The sequence below is a fragment of the Phytophthora infestans genome, genomic scaffold, assembly GCF_000142945.1.
Source record: "Phytophthora infestans T30-4 supercont1.9 genomic scaffold, whole genome shotgun sequence".
Taxonomy (NCBI): Eukaryota; Oomycota; class Peronosporomycetes; order Peronosporales; family Peronosporaceae; genus Phytophthora; species Phytophthora infestans.
In genome coordinates, this window is record NW_003303750.1 from 3,467,015 (window position 1) to 3,487,700 (window position 20,686).

Here is a 20,686-nt window from a genome sequence, read left to right on the forward strand (position 1 = left end):
TTTTGGTCTCGAAACTCGCACACAATTCAGGCGAACAAAACCATTTCTCGGGTTTGGTGTTTAAGAGTTGGGCCAAGAAGGGATATACCCCATACCGCGCTCTTACCAAAGTATTCAAGGTCCCTCACGAACACTTGGCAGATAAAACTTGGATGATGATGGTGGCGGAAAGGTACGCCAAGTATGTAGCCAAAAAAAATGTTTAAATGCAGGATCCCTTTCCGTTGAACACACTTTTAAATTCGGCGAATCCAAGAGCTGCTTAACTTCTCGAATAGCTTGGTGGGATGAAGCTTCAAGATATTTTGCACTACGGTCTTCTGCAAGCTTTCTTTAATTTTCGAAATGGTGAAGTGTATTGTGTTACCAATGCAAGCTTTCAAAAACAAAATACAAGAAGTAGTTTAAAATTATTGTGCTATTTGGAAAAAAGCATCTCCTGCGGCCCTCTTAGCAGCCGCAGGTATGCTGATACCATAATCCGATACGGTGCAAACAACTACGGCTCTTTAAGCGCGTGAATCTGACATCAGATCATGAAGCACTTTTTTGAAGGACACAATTTTCGAATTCATCGTAGGTACATGTACTAAGACCATTTTAGTTACCTCTAAAGCGAGTATTAATGGAACAGCAACCAGAAAATGACCGCGTCATCCATCATCCTTTTACTGGATATTAATAAGTGGACATTTTTCGGGCCAGGACATAATTCGGGCCATCCCCTCTCTTGCAAATTCAAGGTAAAATGTAAAGAAGGTCCATCAAATTTCTGGTGAGTATCTCACTACCCATTAATTCTTGGAAGTTGTAGTTTGGCACGCAATTATTTTAGTACCACGCTAGTCCAGTGTCTCAGAATTCGACACTGTCATAGATAATACTCCCGGATCCGGGTCCCATACAAATGAAGCAGCTCGATTACATGTAGTGGCGTGTTGCATATCATCTCCATTTAAAAAACATTTCAGCTCATGTATTGTTATTGGTTTGGGGCGTGAGAAAGAGGCAACTACCCAAGTAAATTAGTGCAAACCAAAACTGTCCAGCACGTCTGTCTAAACACTATCTCTCACAGAGAGTCTCTGTTGTTCCTCTTGCTGTCTTCTCATTAGTGTGGCGTAATCAGAAATGTCATGTGCCTTCATCCAATCACAGCGCTCCAGCATGTGATTACCCAATGGCGTTCCAGAAGCAGTTCCAGCCAATTGTGGAACGGCTCGGTAGCCTCTCCAACGGTCACGCCAAGCCGGGCTGAGCCGGTGCAACTGAAACACTCCCATTCACCGCTACCGCACGGTAGCCTTGCTCTTAATGCTGGTCGCATCGCGCTGGGACGCCAGGGCTTCGTCCCAAGTACCTTCGTCAGCATGTCGGCCAGTTGGATCTTCGTGTCGACATAGTCCACCTTGACGGTTCCTCGTTCCACGCTCACACGAGTGAAGTGGTGCCTCGATGTGTTTGGTCCTTGCTTGGTATCCGGCGCTCAGTGCAATAGCAATTTGGTTGTCCTCCCATATCTGTGTCACTCCCACTTGCTCATGTCCTTGAGCATCGTACGTGTCCACAGCACCTCTTGAGTACACAGGCTCAATATCATGTACTCTGCTTCCGCCGAGCTGTGAGAAGCCGTCCTCTAAACTTCGACATGAACACCACAGGAGCGTATTCGATCATAGCCATGACACCGGATACGGAACGCCTGTCGTCGATGTTGGAGCCCCAGTTCACGTCGGTGTACGCTTGAGCCAAGGCGTGCTCGGAACGGCCTTGGTATACAATACCGTGCTTACGCGTAGTCTTCAAGTAGCGAAGAGCTCGAATTGCCGCCTTCCAGTGTTGTCGCCCTGGGTCCTCGGGAAACAGGACAGCTGTGTCACCACGTACCCAATATCTGGTCGAGTAGATGTTGTGATGTACATCAGACACTCGACCAAGGAGTGGTTCGGCTTCGACTGCTTCTCGAGGCGCTCCACTTCCGTCGCTGGCGACATATGTTCGAAAGCTTCACGTTGGATTCGCACGGATTCTCCACATCCTTAACGTTCTGCTGATTGAAGCGTTCCGCAACGTCGTCGATGTATCGAGACTGCTTGAGCATAAGCGTTTCAGCTGTGGTTGATCTCCATACCCAGGATGAATTTGGCCTCGCCAAGTTCCTTCATCTTGAAGGCGTTCTTCAGCGCGTCCTTGACTTCACGGATATCCTCTCGCATCTTCGCCGCAATGATCATGTCGTCCACGTACAATCACACGTACACGAAGCCGCTCCTGGAACCATTCACGTAGACACATTGGTCGGCACCACAGCACTTGAAGCCGTTCCGAATGAACACGCGATGATTTGTCTTGTTCCACGCGCTCGCAGACCATAGATGACCTTCTCCAGTTTGCACTTCATACGCACGTCCATCGCTGGGATAACACACACGGGGCTGGGCGACGTGGGTGCCATAGCCGCGGCGCCAACTAAGGTGAGCTCAGCGCTGGGCCCGCCTCCGCAAATACCGCGCGGCCCTGCTTCGCGGGCTCTCCGCGCGGGTTTGCTGCACATTACGCTAGCATCACACAAAACGAATTCATGTTTACAAGAAGAGTACATTATAAAAACGTCTACTCCAAACTTCTGCTTGAATCCCTTCGCTACCAGGCGTCCCTTGTACCGGTTGACTTGGCCGTTCCTGTCACGCTTCTTGGCGAACACCCAGCGACATCCAATCGGGCGTCCAGGCGTTTCCACATGGAACGAGAGTCCACGTTCCGTTCCGAGCACAGGACTGCAATTCCTCATTTACTGCCTGACACCCTTTCGCCGCTTCAGCACTAGCCATCGCTTCTTAAAGCGAGTTCGGCGTATCTGGAGCGCCATCGATACTGGCAGCATATGCCAACACGGCTTCAGCGATCAAGCCGTCTTCGTCGATCCTGGCCCTTCGGGGTTGGCGGGCCGTCACTTCCGTTCGATTTGTACTCTTCATCATAGTTCGGACCGTTCTCAAGTAGGCACACAGGCTCCCGCGATCTTCTTGAGCGCTTCGTATCAGGGTGGAATACCAGGCTTTCCTTGGGGAGCGCCTCTGAAGGCGAGTGGTACGCTGTCAGCTCCAATCCTGCCGTTCTTGGTTCGACAGGAGGAGACACCTCTTAAAGCGCTCCACTCTTTTTTGGTTCCAACTTGTCCATTTCGACGTCTTCGACAGGTTCCTCCATCGCTTCCATCGGTTCTTCCGGAACGGCTAGGTGTTTTACTTCTGTTGGAACGCCAGCTTCATCGCCGTTCTTAGCCACCTGGACAACCGATGTGGGCGCTGGCAACGGCGTGTCGTTATAAGACGGTCGCTGATATTTGCCAACGGAACAGCATCGTGCACCAGCGTACTGTTCCATACAGCCCTCAGCAGAACGGAGCGGCGAAACGCATGAACCGGACTATTATGGAGAAGGCGCGTAGCATGCTACATTACAAGTTCATGTCGACAGAGTGGTGGGCGGAAGCGGTGAGTACGACGGTGTACCTCATCAACCGTTCTACGAACACGGCGAGCTCAGATGTCACGCCATACGAGATGACGTTCCAAGCGAAACCTCAGATGGATCGCTTGCGTCTGTTCGGATCGCAAGGGTACGCTCACGTTGACTACGTGAAGAGAACGAAGATCGAGCCCAAGAGTTTGAGGTTCACATTCCTCGGGTACGCCGAGAAGGTTAAAGGGTATCGTGTTTACAACTGGGACGCGTCCAAGGTCAAGGTGACGCGTTCCATGGAGCTGGACGAGCGTGAAATTGGAGGTATTTACACGAACTTCGTTCCATTGTCGGAGCGCAAACACTTCAGGCGCTCCCCCCATTGACTTTCCTGGAGCGCCCTAAACTCTTTTAACTTGGTGACTACTTCGCTCTTGTTAGTCGTCCAGGAACGTCAGCATGTACTTGACACCACCCTTCGAAGGCATTCTCGTAGGCCCCATGACGTCCGTGTGGGCCTGTTCCAACACACGCGTAGTCTTCGTCGTCGACCGCGACGGGAACGCTGTCACTGTCCGCTTCCCCTTCATGCACTCACCGCACAAAGAGGCATTCCCATTCTTCACCGGCAGGATATCGGTCGTGGAACGCTGTGTATTGGCCAGCGCTTCCTTGTTGGGGTGTCCCAAGCAAGCGTGCCAAAGCTCCCACTCACTTCCAGCCCCGGTATACTGCACAAACCGTGCTTTTTCCTGTTGACAGTCCAGCAGGAACGCTTTGCTAACTTTCTTGCCTGAGGCAACCGCGCGATAGGCGTTCCAGGTCACACATGAGAAACGCTGGAACCCCACGCGCAAACCCCGTTCCGCGGGCTTCCTCACCGACAGCAATCGTCTGTCGAGCCCCGGAATGTACAGTACGTCGCCCATGCAAATGTGTCTTCCGTCCGGACCCGTCAGCTGAACTGTTTCCGTTCCTTCGACGCGCAACTGCTTGCCGTCTGCGATCGTCACGTTGATACCAGTGTTCAGGCCTTGTACTAGATCAGGTCCTCCATGTGAGGAGTCATGTGCGACGTCGCGCCACTGTCGATCAGCCACGTTCCTGACCAACTGCAAACACTGCATCGTCCTTGCTACAGCCGCCCCAACGCGACAGTCTCGCTTCATATGGCCCGCTTGGTCACCGTTGAAGCACTTGCCTTGGAGCGTGCCATTCCGTCTTGAAAAGTAAATAATTTTACCGTTACCTTCGCCGCCCTTGGAACGCCTTCTTCGCGGTAGTTTTCTTCTCCTCGAGGCGTTCGTACTTCTTAAGCAAATTCTCCTTAGCCTCGATAAGCGTCACGTCTTTAACGTTCTCCACGATGGACGCGATAAGCTCGTACTCGCCCGGAAGACTGCCAGGCAGTATCACGGGCTGCTGTGCCTCATCCATTGGCTCTCCAAGCGTCTGAAGACCAGCAATCAACTCGTCGAACGCGTCCAGATGCTTGGCCATAGGCGTTCCACTCTCCATCTTGAACGCATGAAGGCGACGTGTCATCGTAACACGATTGTGCAGCGTCGTCCGCTTGTAGAATTCTCGAAGCGTCCCCAAGCCTCCATGGCACACGAGGCGTTCCGAATCTTGGTCTGGTGCTGAAGCTCCACGCCTTGAGCAATAATGGAGAGCTTTTGCGTCGTTCACGAGCCACGTCTTGGTTATCTCGCTCTCGGGCTTGTCCACTTGAACATGCGCCAGAAGCCCATTCCTCGCCAAGTTCATGCGCATGTTGTACTCCCAGTGGAAATAGTTTCCACTGCCTAGGAAGACTTCAGCTCTCTTCGTAATCATCATTCTTGGGCGTTCCAGATCAGGCATTCCAGGTTCGGCGTCCCAGGTAGAGTCGTTGTTGCGGCTGTTAACCTATTGGTTTGGGGCTTGCTGAGTACGAGGCAAATGCCGAAGTGAGTAATTTAGTTCTAGCCAAAACTGCCCAACATGTCTCTCTAAACACTATCTATCTGTTGCTCCTCTTGTTGTCTTCTCGTAAGTGTGGAGTATTCACTAATGCCATGAGCCTTCATCCAATCATAGCGCTCCAACATGTGATAACCCAATGACGTTCTAGAAGTAGTTCCAGCCAATAGTGGAACGGTTCGGTAACCGCTCCAGCGGTCACACCTAACCGTGCTGAGCCGGTGCAACTACAACTATTGTTGGCCCGCAATATGTCAAGCAAAACGCTCCTTTTATATTTGGCACTCGTTATCTAGCCCGACTGGATGTGAAAGAGTCAGGCTACATTGCCCGACCCAACCCGACGGATGCCCGACTGACCCCGACTAGATAAAGGTCCAGTTGTGCAATCAATGGAAACGCACTCCAAGTATACGTGTCCAGCGCGTATACTCGGATATTAAGACTCCGAATCTGACGAAGAGCGCAAAGCATTCAATGTACTCAGTTCACAGCGGATCCAACTTAGCACTCAAAAACGTTTTTTCTAAAGTAAAGCGATTGCTAACTTGTTAGGCTTACGCGCACATGCAGAGGTTTCGATAGCGCAAATACTGTAGTTCCTTTCTGTTCAGGTAGCTAAGTCCGTCAGCCCCGGCAAACACTTCAAACGCCAGCAAGACATACATCCCGCAGTTAAAACTGTCGACCTGAACGCCTAGATTTCCACGATAGGGAGAGACACGATACTGTCGTGGGGCGAAATTTGGCAGCTGGGTCACTATCTTCGCAGTAAGCGCTCGGACTTCAATCATGTATGTAGAAGCCATTGGGTCGTACACGATTGCCTCTGTGCGCTCCACATCCACCATAATACCACACCAATGGTTCTTGTTGCAGCATACAGGGATCAGAATTTTCTCCTTCGACAAGTTCTTGAACATGTCCGCGAATACCGTCATCGGGACTGAGACAGCACCATGTTCCATTGGACCGATCACATTTGTATCCACAGTTATAATACTGGCTTTGGACTCGAAGAGCGAGGGCATAACAAAGCCCATAGTATCGTCACTTAGTTGAGTTTTCCCAATGAGGTCCAGTATTTCCGCCTTAACTCGCATTAAGGAAAGTTAGCATGAGCTGAAACGATTGTGTACAACGACAAAATACATACCTTTGATGACAACAGGGGGATAGCCTTCAGTTTTGCTGGAAGAATGGACAGCTCTGTGACTTGAAACGACTGCGGCATGGTGACATCGAAATCAATACTCTCCGCCCAACTCAGACCTCTCTCGATAAGTTTAATGGATTTTGTAGCTGTGTGCCATTTCTTCATGATACCCACCGTTCTTGTTGAATACAAACCAATCCCAGCATTATCCAGCACCACATCCTGTTCGCGTAGTCCTTTGTATTTTGCTTGCAGTTTTGCGACTTTTCCACTGCATGTTCGAATTTGTTCGGGACGTAAAATTCTCGTTATAGAGTCCGATTGTATAACTAGCTTCGTTGGTGGTAGGCCGGATACGGTTCGAGCTGTAGACGCCTTAAACTTGAAGCTTGTGTCAATTATCTTGAACTTTGTGAGAACAGCAGCCGCGGATTCGTATGTAGCGTCGATAGATAACACACTTTCAACTGTGGCAAGGCTTAAGTTTGCCGCGTAAAGTTCCGAGTCTTTTGCCATATCAACAGCTTTTTTGCGGGCTGCTTTCTTGGCTTTGGGAATACTGCCCGTAAATAAGATCACAGGCGTGTTCGCTCACACTATTTGCCAGCCAGGTCATTTCGTCATCGTAATTTGGGTGCTGTACGCTCACGTTCTTCGTCACTTCGCCGATGAACAAATTTTCTTGTAGCGTTTGATAGTACATCATAGACGCAATGCACTCAACCACAGCCATGAAAGAATCCACCCACGCTTTCAATTGCTTCCATGAGGCTTCCAGCCTGTTGTTTGTGTTATTTCCGAGTGTCATCGTATTTTGGCGCTTATACGCACACCACATCTCACGGCAATTGTCCCAATTCCGGCAAAAGTACGCCACAAATGGGTGTTCTTCGCCGCATCGAACAGGTTCTCTCGTTGGCGTCCGGTCTGTACCCGATTTCGCATGCCCGACTGTGCCAGACTCACCCCCGACTGCACCAGACTCACCCCCGACTGACCCCGATTGACGGTCGTCTAAGTTCGGTTCACTCCCATTTGGATCCGGCACATTAGACGCTGGGACGTAATAGCCAATTGACGCGAGGTGGACCATGTACCGCAAATGCTTCTCGTATTTTGCTTCAGTCTTTGCGTACACCAGTAAGCTCATCGCACCCCCAAGTTTCTCCTTCTGGGTCTTCGAAAATCCATAGTCAGCCGAGGCAATCTCTTCACGTAGGTATTTCAGTACGTGAAATTGGCAGAGCAAAATAGTCACTCCAGAAAAAACTTCTTTCAATACTGAGATCTTCGTGAAATCCTTATCCACAAGAACACACTGCAGCCTTTTCCACGCTGGATTATTAACTTTGAATTCCTCCAGCGCCGTCAGTAAGGTAGTGTACCGCTCGTTTTGAAGCTAAGCGTGCTGGACGAGCTACCCCTTGCCAAACGTGTCATGAGCCATAAACGAAAAGACCTTGTACTTCGACCGATTCCTTCCGTGGGTGGCGTCAATCAAAAGAACTTCAGAAAACTGCTCGAACAGAGTCCTCATATGATTCGTCTGCAGTGTGATGCAGGTCGCCACTTTCTGTATGTTCAAAACACGATAAAGATAGAGTTAAGTTTTCATCTTTTCAATTCAACCCAAATTATTCACACCAGTTACCTTCTGATTTACATCGTCGAGGAAAATCCGACCAACATTACCAGGGCGGTCACCAAATTGCATCATCAACTTCTTCAACCGCTTTTCACTAGTGCTCGGGCCATCTCGTAATTCCCGAGCCTTCAACTTACGAATAAGATTGTGGACATCCTGCGAAGTCGGGTTGCTGTCCGAGTTTTCCGTAATGTACTTCATGATACTCGACTTTTTAGCACCAGCCTGTCGAAGTACATCCACTGTCTGTAAAGCATCCTCATTCAGCACAAGACGATTTGTTGGATGTGCTCTAAACGAATGGTCCGAAAGCCGATGATTGTGTTCCCGTCGGCATCTCGTTATCCTCACAGCGAAGATCATCTTCTCAGATTCCAACACCTGAACACAAGCATTTATCTACGCATAAACAATCACATAGAGAGTGTTAAGACCTCATTCGGATTTCCATCCCGACCAGACCAGTCTCAATCCCGATCGAACGAACCCGACCAAGCCCGACCGAGCCCGATCATTCACTTTACCTAGGCATTGCATCCTTTCATCCTAGACTCCTGCCGCGGTCTCTTGCCCGTGGCCTGGGACTTAACTTTCCCGGAATAGGTGCAAACAAAGGTCTTTGCGTATTGCACCCACTCGTCAGGAAGTTTTTCGGCCTTTGACTTGGTGCGGTCGGTCCGTGCGTTGCGCTCTGCCACAGTGGTATTTGTCCTCACCCTGAAAATATACAGATAAATTCATAGTGCATGTCAGCCAAAACGTGTATACACAGCTATAGAAAACACGTGCCTGGAACGTCTGTGCTTGGTATACCGCCAGATAATCTTCAAACACCTCCCAGGAGGGAAACGCAACCTTCGTAGGCGCCAAGGCGAGTACGCGGACGGAGCTACCACCTTCGCTTGTGCTGCTGGTGGATTCCGGCGGATCGGAGCAGCTCACTGGCTCCAACGGAATATGTGTCGTATCAAGATCACTCACGACGGGGGAAGGTGCCCAGACGTCATCAGGAGGCGAATCCGAGCTATTACTCTCGCTCTCGTCGGACTCCCACTCAGCTGAATGAGTAAGAGGGCGCTTTTGCGCTGCGCGCGTGCGGAGATCCATGCTTGTCGCTCACGCTCTCCCCGTTAACGAATTGTGTGGCTCACGACGCTATACGATGTAAACTGCTGTACGGATGAACCAGCTCGGTAAGAGACAGGGATGCGTAGGGGAAGGGCAATCCCAGTCGGGCAGGATATTTATATTTTACTTACTTTATTGAAGGCATTCGATATGTCGCACCTATTCGCAAGGAAAGTGCTAGCTACTGTAGCTGCTACAGTGTCACAGCGCCAGTACATGTAATTAAAAGAGCAGGAGAAAGAGGAGTAGACAACCGAATTACTCACGAGCCGTGGGATACATGAGACCGCGCAAAACAAAATGATTCTTACGAACCATTTAGAGTCATCGAGATAAAGTTGACCAATTGATTTTCGCACTTAACCGGGACTGTGACATTTGGCGTAAACTTCCATCGAAAAAACTTTAAAACTACCCTTATTCAATTGTTTTTACAAGGGCTTTATTATTACACTTGAATTGTTAAAATTAAAAAAAAATATTGAGCTCACAACACTCCTAAAAGTATCGTCATTTCGAGGGCCCATAAATGGAGATAATATAGTTTTGAGCGACCACAACTTCTTCAGTTTTAAGCCTTCTGTAGCTTATAAGGGCTCAAGAGATAGAGGATACGCACCACAGTGCTTAAATCGCGATTCGTACTTAGGTTTGTATCTAATCATTTTGTTTTGCGCGGTCTCACATGATCAGCAACTTACGTTTTTTCAGACTTTTTCATTAAGTTTATATCCAGACCTTTTGAATGCTTACAATCACTCTTTGTAAGCTTTAGACGACAACGAATTACGGGAAAATGTCGGCCTTAATATCCTTTCAGCTTTCAAGAGCTCGGAACTTGTCGAAATCCTTTAGCGCTGCTTATGCCTAGATAAGAGTCCTCATTCTTGACAGGTTGACTGGTTAAGAAGACTTGCATCTACTTCATGAAAGGTCCAGTATTGCGAGTTTCGCCGTGGATGTAAGCAAAATTGGAGTCCCGCACAACCAGAAAGTTTTTGCACTTCACTTTTTGAGAAGACAGAACGATGCAATTCAGCCAACTTTTGTTACCGATAGACAAGCTGACGAACACTTTGAAGCATGACGTCGCCCCATTTGCCTGCACTTTCACGCATCTCGTGGGCCGTCTCGAACGTCAAGGGGATTTCTCCATGGTGAAGTTTAATCAGACAGGACCGAGTGAGTACCACTATTTGCTCGTTTACCAGCTCTCCAACAGCGTTCAGCTGCTCACGTTCATGAGCTTTCACCGTCAACACGGCCGTGACGTCGTATCGAACCCTTTCTTTGGGTACATAGGGGAACAGTTCGTCCTTGTCGACAAAGTCCGCTGTGAACAAGCCAAAGGCCCCTCCGTCGCCAGACTCGTCATCATGTTCTCGAAACTCCGTGTACATGACGTTATTCATCTCCATCTCCACCCCATTTGTCAACGAAGATACCAGACGGTTCTGGGAAATACCGTCACTGGCACTAGCGTCATCCTCTCTGACCGTCACTCATCCCAGAATGTCGGTCATCCATATTTCCATGTGGGTGAAATAGTGGTACAGCGCATCGTACACTATCTTGACATTTGATATGCCCTCATACGGTGTGATATCGAACCGTAGCGCACAATAATCGCCATTGTGCGCCACGAATCTCGAATGTTCCGCAAAGGGGCTCACGGGGTCTAGAAATCTCGTACGCTCCGCTATGTACAGTTGCGAAGCCCTCACTTTTCGTGTCTTTAAAGCTAATAAAGTCTTTTTCCTCTCGTCCGTATCTGTTCCTAGGTAAATCCACATCTCAAAGGGGACATTTTGCTGTGCACTCTACAGCATATAAGGGCCTTTAAAAAAGGTGAAAGTGGGACAATAACACGCGAAATGATCCGTACCACGTAGCCGGGCAAAGCTGACTGGAGGTTAACCACTGACAATTGGTGGGGTTGCGATGCTCCAGCCACGAGCTCCTCGGCCAGTTCTCGCTGCATGTTAGTGTGTTCCTGTTTGGTTTTTGCAGGATCGGTTGCTGCTTGACGCTTGAGTTGCTTCAGCTGAGCTTGTAATATGTCCAATTCGTGAAGTGAAATTCTTTTTTCCTCTTTTCGGGCCAAGTACGTGGCCTTTTTGATGCGTCTTGGTTTGGTGGGTCCTTTGTCGCGGGCGTTGGACTGTGTGCTCGGTGTATCGAAGTTGTCCATCGCGACGTCATTGTCCTCGACGCGGCTGTGGGACGATGTGGCCTTCGTGGCGATCATGTCCCCGGACTGAGTCGGAGGCGCCATGGTAAAAGCCGGAAAAGTCATTCTCTAACTTACGTAAGCTTTATGTGGCACTTCTGGTCAAAACGTAAGCAGATTGGCTTATATTTTCAGGAATCCTTGTATTCCATGCCCAGCAGTCACTAAATTCTTCTATGGAGAGAATCAAGGATCGGGTCTGTCCGTGAATCCGTAAGCGTCGGATGCCTACGAGTACGTGCATTTTTCATTGGTCAAAATGCCGAGCCGAATCTAATCGTACTTGACATCGAAAACGCAACATGAGCGAAGTAAGATTGCCAGATACTACATCATTGGAGGCTGATGTCAAGGCTATTCGCGACGCTTGTATTTCGCGAGACACGAGAAAGAAGTACGCGGGTAATATTAACGGGATAAAGAAATGGATTCGACAAGAGCTAGCCAAAGTTGACCCTGGAACAGATCGGTATTTTGACACAAGCGGTGATCTTGACCTTGCCCAGTTCACACCAGCGGTTTTTGAAAAGTTTTTGTCGTACAAGCGAGTCCGAGCTCAGTCGGCAACGCTAAGCGGATATCGGAGTGCGATAAAGGACCTTTACCGCTTGAAGCGCATTCCAGTTCCTGTTGAATACGGAGATGACATGAAGCAGCTTTTCTCAGGCATCAAGAGAATGGAGGCTGAATTGAACCAGAATAGCTCGCCTAAAATTTCTGGCAAGCAGCCGCTGACGTATTCGCTATACAAGTCACTGTGTAAGGCTACACTCAAGCGCAATGATAGTGGATTCTCTCATCTCTTTTTGACTTCACAATGGAATTTAATGTGCCGATCTGTGTCTGTCCAAACGCTACAGACCCTCCACTTAGTGGCAAAAGATGACAGCATCGGAGCTATATTTTACAAGACAAAACCGAATCAAGAAGGTTCCGGGCCGCGTGATCCTCGTCATCCTTTCGCAAACCCGATTAGCCCATCGACGTGTTGGGTGACAGCACTAGGAGTTTATTTGGCCTGTAATCCACGATTAGAGCCTGGAGCTTTGTTTCCAGGATCTGACCCAAAGGTTAGATTCGGTAAGGCGTTAAGCAGCCTTCTCGAGAAACAGTGTGCTACTCAATGCTACGGAACCCACTCGGTGAGGAAAGGAGTAGCCACATATGCTTGCGGAGGAAGTACAAGTGGGCCGTCTTTTGTAAGTGTGTGCTTAAGGTGCGGCTGGTCCCTTGGTGGAGTACAAGATAGATACTTTCGCTACGAGGCGGCTGGTGACCAGTTTTTAGGGCGTGTGGTGGCAGGACTACCTGTACATGACTCCAAATTTGCAGTCTTGCCACCACATATTGTCAGCAATTCCGGCGCAGTTATCAGGTCAAGCGTAGCTGTTATGTTCCCACGGCTCGCTAACGAGACGAATTTGGTTGGGATTCTGGAGTTGTGTCTTGCATCACTAGTACATCACTCGGAGTTTTTGCTGGATAATCTCCCTATTAATCACCCTTTTTTCTCGTCGGCTATTTTCACGAATCAGACTATTCTCCACGACTTGAGATTACAACTAGAAAGTGGCGAGTCACAATGGATGGAAGCAACGGGAATACCACCGCATATTAATCTGTACATGAAGTTGGAAATTCAGCAAAAATCGATCGACGCGCTTCCCGGTATGCTAGAGCAGCGGATGGAAGAAGTCCTAGAACGGAAAGGCGTGGCCGCTGGAAATATTACCCGGGACCTTCTTCGAGACGAAATCAGAGCGCTATTACAAGATGTATGGCTCCAACGTTCACAGCCAGGCGATTCTGCCCAGGTAGCACCAAAACCAACGCGCGTCTGCTATTCCTGGGGCGGGAAGTTTCACAAATTGCCGAAAACCTTTGAATTTCCGAGCATCGATCCGCTGGGTGCATGGCAACTATGGTGGTTTGGTGATGACCGGCGTGAGTATCCACCCTATCGGACTATTTTATCTGCTGATCTGGATACACCAAAGAAAAAGGCAACGCTTTCAGAATGGTCAATATTCATGAGGCATATTATTAACGGCATTGAGGCAGAGGCAGATGCACCGATGCCAACTATCCGTGACCAAGCCCACTCCATTGAACTGTTTAACATGGGATTCAACACGTTAAAATTGAAGCCAAGCAAGCGTAAGCGCCGTAGTACCCAGATAAAGCTTACCACGGTGTTGAGGCTGATTCGCGAAGCTGATAACCCCACACGTACTGTAACGGGGTTACATGGTGTGGAACACACAGGGGTACGAAGTACCCGGAGAGTTAACAAACTCTCAGGACATAAGTTGGAGAGTTAACAAGGTCTCTCAGTACGTTGGCTGAAAGCCACACGTTATGCATTTGATTAGGGCTAACTATGCTAGATAGTTAGAGATACATTTACCCCTAGGCGGCTTGGCCGCAATAATAGTAAATAAAACACTTCTGGTTTTGAAGCATAAAAGTTAAGGTGTTAACTTTGAGCCCTGGTCTTGGGCTGTAAGTGTCCTTTGGATAAGGAACTTAGTATTAGTGACTCTTTGAGTCGAACGTCTTCCTCTGACGCTAAAACTACGGCAGCCCCGCTGCACGTACCCTTCCCTATAAGGCACGCAAAAGGTCTAAGGCTGCCTGTGACTGCGACAGTGAAGTGTCGAGTGCTCGGCACGCTGCATCAGTGGAAATGCATACGGAGCTGTTAGTGATACCAATTTCGTAGGCATGATAGATCTATCTGAAGTTCATGTCCAAGTAGTGTAAGATTACCATTACTTATTGCTGGCCTGCTGGCCACGCCTTAGTCGCTGAATGAATCTTTAGAGCATGCAAGGGAGCTTAGATAGTCAGTAAGTACATACACAGCACCGGGTAGATCACGCTTACATGAATTGCTCCGTTGACCTCTGTGTTCTTCTTGGTGATTTTGCCAATGGAGCTGTCAGTGGCATTTTTAGAATAATAACCAATCATAGACATTCATTTAATCGTCGGTGACTGGGACTTACGAATTCCAAAGTCAATTCATTCCCATTTCTAATCCCACCCGTTATTTTTATTTTTTATTACGACTCCTTTCTTAAAACTCGGACGGATAATTTTGGTTTTTAAATTAAAAAAGAGTGGTAAGTAGCGTTTAGGGTTCGTGGTCTCTTCACCCAAACAGCGCCATGCCGTTATCAAAGAGTGTGCCTTGGAAGATAAAATATGAAGTGGGCACGTTGGAGACAGAGTAGTTGGATGATAACGTTATCACCGTTCAAGAGGCTGATACAGCTGACGACGACTCTTTTTCGAAAATATCGCTTGCACCCACACTAAACATTGCTACGGTGTAGCGACGCTGAACACAACAGTGTTCGAGCTGCTAGCACCAAGAGTGCGATGGACATCCTTATTTACGCACACAGTGTTATCATTTGACAGTACGATTCACCCGCACGGGAATGTCAGGAAATACAAAAGTGGCGCAAATGCTGTATTTGCAGCTTCACGAAAAACCAACTCAGATGTACTTACATAAGTACGGATTGCGAAAGCGAGGACGAGAGCGAAATTGTAAGGTGTACACAAAACCCGCGGAGTATCGTCGTCCGCTGGGGTAAAGTCTGCATTCAAAGGTTATTATAGTTGAATTGTTTTACGTATCTGCTGGCTTACTACAGTATTATTGATACTCGTACCACAAAATGGCGGAAGAGACAAAATTGTAGCTTAAAAGTTTAGACAAAATGTAAATGTTGGTATTTAATAGCGTAGAAAGGATTTTTACTAATGTGCTAATATTTGCTCTGAGCGCATGCGCACCAAAACAAGTGTTATTCTATTCGTGGGGTAAAGCACATGATTTCTTGCGGTCGTTCATCGAATAGCCATTGTTTTCACAGCTGTAGCGCTATTTTGCAGTCACTCGAGGAGTGAAGTAGCGAACACACACGCAGCGTGGCTGAAGCTATTATTATAATGAGGAATATGCAGTCATGGCAGATACATTATCGGCCTACCGTGAGAGACCGAATTATCTTTCTCGGCTTGGCGTGGTCGTGGGGGGTTAAAAAACGGAGCTGAGCGATATTTCAGAGCTCAGCGAGTACTACAAAGCAGACCAGTTTTACCAAAAGCCTCGAGCGCTAGATGTGATAGAGTGCTGGAATCCGCAAGTCTTCTCGGATAATCATAGCTTGTGGGTCACTTTACAGTGACTTTGAGCCACAATGTTGTCTCCCAAAATACCCGTTGGAGCCACGTAGTTGTCAGCCATTTGGCGAGACTGGTGGCTCGACCAGTTGTCAGATTCCAGCCAAATCTGGCAATTGCCAGCTGCTCTGTGGGTAGTGCTAATGCTCTGAGTAAGTATTTCTAACGAACATGCGCATTCTCGAATCAAGTAAAGCGAAGCACAGACTTCCAATGCCTTCGACACGAGATCACCTATGTTGAAACCTCCTGATCCACGACCAATGCGAGACGGTCGGATTATGCAGAATTTTACTAGCGCTTTTGCTTCGTGTTCTGGGCGCGTGCAAATACCAATCAAATTTAGTGTCATATCGGTGGTGCTGTCAAAAACAACTGTAAATGTTTGAAACAGTACAAGAAATAAAAAGTTTCAAGTAATGTTCAGCTGACAATCATTCCCACATTTTAGTTTATTTTTTTTAAAGTTGGAAAGTCGTCAGTTGGTAATAAGCCCATCACAAGGCAAGTGCCTGGAAGCCTGTGACGCAATGTTCATGGAGGACGCGGACCACCATTTCAGCGTGCTGACACCGCTCTCGCCTCTCTCAGCGTCGTCCCCAGACGACCTACACGCGTCCCCACCGAGCTTCCTGCCCGCAGCCTCGTCCGCAAAGCCCCAGAAACCTAAGAAAAAGCGAAAGGCAACGTACGTGTTGCGGAAAAAAGAGCAGTCCGCGTTACAGCAAGAAGTTGAGCAACTAGAAAGCCAAGTTGCCGTACTCAAGTCGCACTCTCTCCCACCCGAAGAGGCCGCTAAGGCTGACCCAGTTTTGCAGCGGAGAATGCCGCACTAACGACCCTCTTGCGTCATCAGCAGTTGCATGTTGCCAATGCTCAGTCGTTGCTCTCTCGGTGTCTAGGAGACCAGCATACACACCCACTGTATACACGTATCCGGCTGACGAAAGACTGGTCAGGAAAAAGAGCAACGCTGCGAGCTATACGCGCCGAAAAGTTGCGGAATGCCTACGAGTACATTATGGCGCGAAGTAGCCACTCACAGCCAGAGAAGATGCAGCTGTCGGACGAACGCTTCGAGTCATCACAGGGCGATCTGTGCTGCGTACGGTTTGAGACGATCCACTTTCGAGGCGTCGAGTCGCTCGACCAAGTATACAACGCGCTCATCTTCTACATGACCAACATGGAGATCAGCATCTCTGAGCGGTTGGGGCACATCACCGTGCGAGATGATTACGATTCCATCGAGGGCACGGCCTATAACTCTCGAATCGCATCCACCGAAGAGTGCGGCGTCACAACGGAGATGAACGCTGTGTCATTTCCGCAACTTTTTGCCGACAACGAACTGGGTCTAGGTGTCCCTGCTTGCGCCATTATGGCGGGCCACTGTGTGGATGAGGATGAGCTGTATCCATACAATTATGTAGAGAGAATGAGGAAAGATGTGTCCGGCGCGGTGCTGCTTCCGGCGAGTAGGAGGAAAGTGAAGCACAGAGGAGACAAACGGCGACGATGCCGGGCGAAGAGGAGACCGAACTCGTCGTGACGATGCGCCGCGCTGCGTTCGTCAAGCTGCACAAACCCACGCTCCCCGTGTCACCGTTTGCGCTGCAGGAGCTGTATGAAGGAATCGCACGCTGGGGCGACGTCATGCTCAAGACCATCCGTAGTGTTGTGTATGCTTCTCCGTAGCTGCGCAATAGTACCGCAACATGTGTAACATTGGATTAAGTAGAGCATTCACTATGGCTGCTCCTGCTGCTTGCTATGAGCAGTGAGTATTTTGTAAAATCAACTTTAATCTTCACTAAAGTTTTTTTTTTTAAGAAAAGGCCGTCTACCAAAGTAGCCGTAGATCGAGCGTGGTCAGAGCATATAAAAATGCAATGGGAAGAGGGAGACATCGAACTACATTTTCAAGACAGACTAAAAGGGTCTGTTTACAGGACCCTTTTCATGGTCGTTTTTCAAGACCTGCGACTGGGCAAAATGATCAGAAGTTCAACAAGCGCCGTGTTTTGTAACTACCAATCACGATGAGTTCTACCCGCTTCATATTTTACCAGATGTGGCGTACACCACTAAAAAAATTACAATTTAGTATCAATGTATTGTGCCTTTCCAAAGTTTTGGCCAATCTGACCTTTAAAGGCTGGTCCTAAGTAGGCCTAAAGGTGGGATTTGAGGACGAGCTTGAATTGCTAAGCCAGTCCACTCAATAAAATGTTATTTGACCAATAACACTGTTTGATTTTGCCGACTATGATCCAATAATACTTGATTGTGGAGGCTCTACGTAAGGGCTCCGATTTGGTCTAAAGGGTACCTTTTATAAAATCAAGGGCTGAATAGCCAGTATTTGCCGGCCATTTACCCTTACGTACAACAGATCGATTCTAAATTAAAAATGGGCTACTCATCAGACATACGCTGGCGAGGCAAGAGTATGTGAACAGGCTATTGCCTTTCTACAGCGGGCCAGATCAAATCGTGTTTGTCGATGAAACTTCAAAGGATGGAAGGTATTGTACAATACCAATTTTGTGACTGCTACATCTTACCTTGTTAATTTTTTGTATGGTATGGCTATGGTTTAGGTCCTCCCTGAGAAAACACGCGTGGTCCGGTCAAATATGTCTTTAATTGGCATCGTCTTTTTGTTTTAGTCAAAGGGTTAGGCTAAATTTTAGTCGGATGCACCCGATCAGATAGGAGGTCTTCCGTAAGAGCCATCCTCCTACGTAGCACCATAAAACTGAGGGTGTTTTGGCAGAAAGGCACAATAGGAAGTGTCTATGTTCACCAGTACTATCGCTATGAAAACGGCCAGGGTTTGGTTACCGGGATATCGGGGTAAGAGTATCTCGTTTTTAGATTTTTGAGACTTTAGAGATTTTGCTGGCCACTCAGCTTCAAAATCCCCCCTCTCCACACTTCCAGCACCAGCACTCACCAGCAAGCGATGCCGTCACGGAAGACGAAGAAGCGGGCCCATGTCAGCGACAGCGACAGCGACCACAACAGCGGAGATGATGTCGAGTCTTTTCCCCCGTTTAGCGGTCCTGGGACCCATTCTGCGAGGAGCTAAAGAGGTAATGCTTACAATTTCTGGTACTGTATGAGATAAAAACAAACATAAATTTTAATCGATAGGTACCAGGAAGAGACGCATCAACTGTACAAGATTCGCTCTACCAACTCCGTGGCCGATCGCAACAAACAGCGTCGAGCTGTAGCCTTGCGCCGTGGGACTTCTCCCGTTATTTTTTCGACGAGTCGCTAGGGTTCTATACGAAAACGCTTATCTGTAGCACGGGTGGTCATTCAAGCCCAGGAGGAAGGAGCGAGAACCAGCCACAACACCCGTTCTATCGACTGCTCTGCAAAGCTGAATGTCATTATTATCAAGGAAGGAAACGAGAGTTACAAAGTTCGGGTCACCAAGCACGTGGTCACCCACAACCACGACGTCGGCCAAGATGTCTACTATACCTACGCAGAAGCCCGAAAAATTACTTCGCCATGCACGCAACGTGTCGTCAGGACGATGATGCAAGGTAATGAGTCTCTATATCCTAGTTATAATCGTTCCGGGTCCCACAAGCGTGGCATGCCAGGAAGTGCCCCTACCGGTATGAATAGCGTTGCACTGACAGGGAATAGTCTGCTGCTTCAGTTTTTTTTTTTTCGACGCAATCGAGCAGACGGCTGTACGTGTTCGGTTTCTGCTTTGTAACGCGGTGTGTTTACCTCCACGTCGCCAAGTGGCTGTGGACGTATAACACTCGCGTGTTTGACGGGGACGCAGTTGCCAGGGTTGCGCCGATATATGGTTGGACCCCTGAGATCTTGGTTTCCCTTTTTGCACCCGTTTTAACTCGGCTAGGGTGCTAGTATTGATTGTCATCTTACGAAATTTCGCGAAGCAAAAAAACGTTAACAAATTTTTGAATCTCAACATGAAACAAAACTGATAAAAAACGTTTTTATCACGTAAGGTTTTTTACGCTATATGAAATGTACCAATCTATAGGTTAGGATCGCTTACGACGCGCGTAAATGCGGCGCCACTGTACAGTGATGTCGATCACACGATTTGTTCTGTAAAATGGCTACCGTCTTACCCCGCACTAGACGCCTAAGCGCGGGGATATTATAATTTGGCTCTCCCTACGTTCACCAGTTCACGGGTGTAAAACAGCCATTTGCTTCAAGGAATATCGCTAGGGCGAGGGTAATGCAAAAACCGGTATGGTCGGTATTTCTGAAAAAAATGTCTAAAACTTGGTGAAGCATCGTGTGTACCACATACCGTTGTCCGATGAATTAGCTTCTTGAACATTCATTTTTCAGAGTCATTAGGAAAACACCTAGATCTTGGAGGAAGTCTACATTTGTCGTGGAGGTACGATTGCAATTGTGGGTCTCATATTCGTTAACTAGCTTGTAACATCCATAAAGACTGACTCAAACATGTTGTATCTGCAATCGTCCAGGTCTTTAGCAGAAGTAAATGCAGGAGTCAGCTGCACCAGGTCTTCGTCCACTTTAGTGTTGTGAGCGACATTGGTATAGGTCTCAAACCACTTCACAATAAAAACCCCTCAATCGTGCCCGTCGTCTTGATACCACGCCGAAGACCGGCGGATAGTTAGCTTACATGCTTGGCCGATCACTGGCACAACTTTCTTGGTCATGATTGTAGTCACTGTGTTCAAATATTCCTCGTTGTGTTTAGGATCGTAGATCCAGATTGTCTTACAGCCAAAGTCGACGATCGCTCCGCACCAATGGCTAATGTCAGCGACGATGTAGACTGGAATCAGGATGACGCGACTTCGGCAGACTGTACTCAGCAACTGTTCCCTGGTATCCAACATTCTTGCACGGTCTGCAG

The 20,686-nt window shown here is 48.2% G+C and overlaps 2 protein-coding genes across 2 annotated transcripts; one reads left to right on the forward strand and one right to left on the reverse strand.

Moving 5' to 3' along the window:
• Positions 1 to 10,405: 10,405 nt before the first annotated feature.
• On the reverse strand, positions 10,406 to 11,149 carry PITG_06100 (uncharacterized protein; the record flags this gene model as incomplete). Its single annotated transcript, XM_002998241.1, has 3 exons — positions 10,406 to 10,555; positions 10,610 to 10,843; positions 10,934 to 11,149. The coding sequence occupies 3 exons, from the start codon at positions 11,147 to 11,149 to the stop codon at positions 10,406 to 10,408; spliced, it is 600 nt and encodes a 199-aa protein (XP_002998287.1).
• Positions 11,150 to 16,319: 5,170 nt separating this feature from the next.
• Positions 16,320 to 17,481, forward strand: PITG_06101 (uncharacterized protein; the record flags this gene model as incomplete). The annotated part of the gene is made up of 3 exons (XM_002998242.1): positions 16,320 to 16,592; positions 16,640 to 17,272; positions 17,317 to 17,481. 3 exons carry the CDS (start codon positions 16,320 to 16,322, stop codon positions 17,479 to 17,481), a joined length of 1,071 nt encoding a protein of 356 aa, XP_002998288.1.
• Positions 17,482 to 20,686: the final 3,205 nt, after the last annotated feature.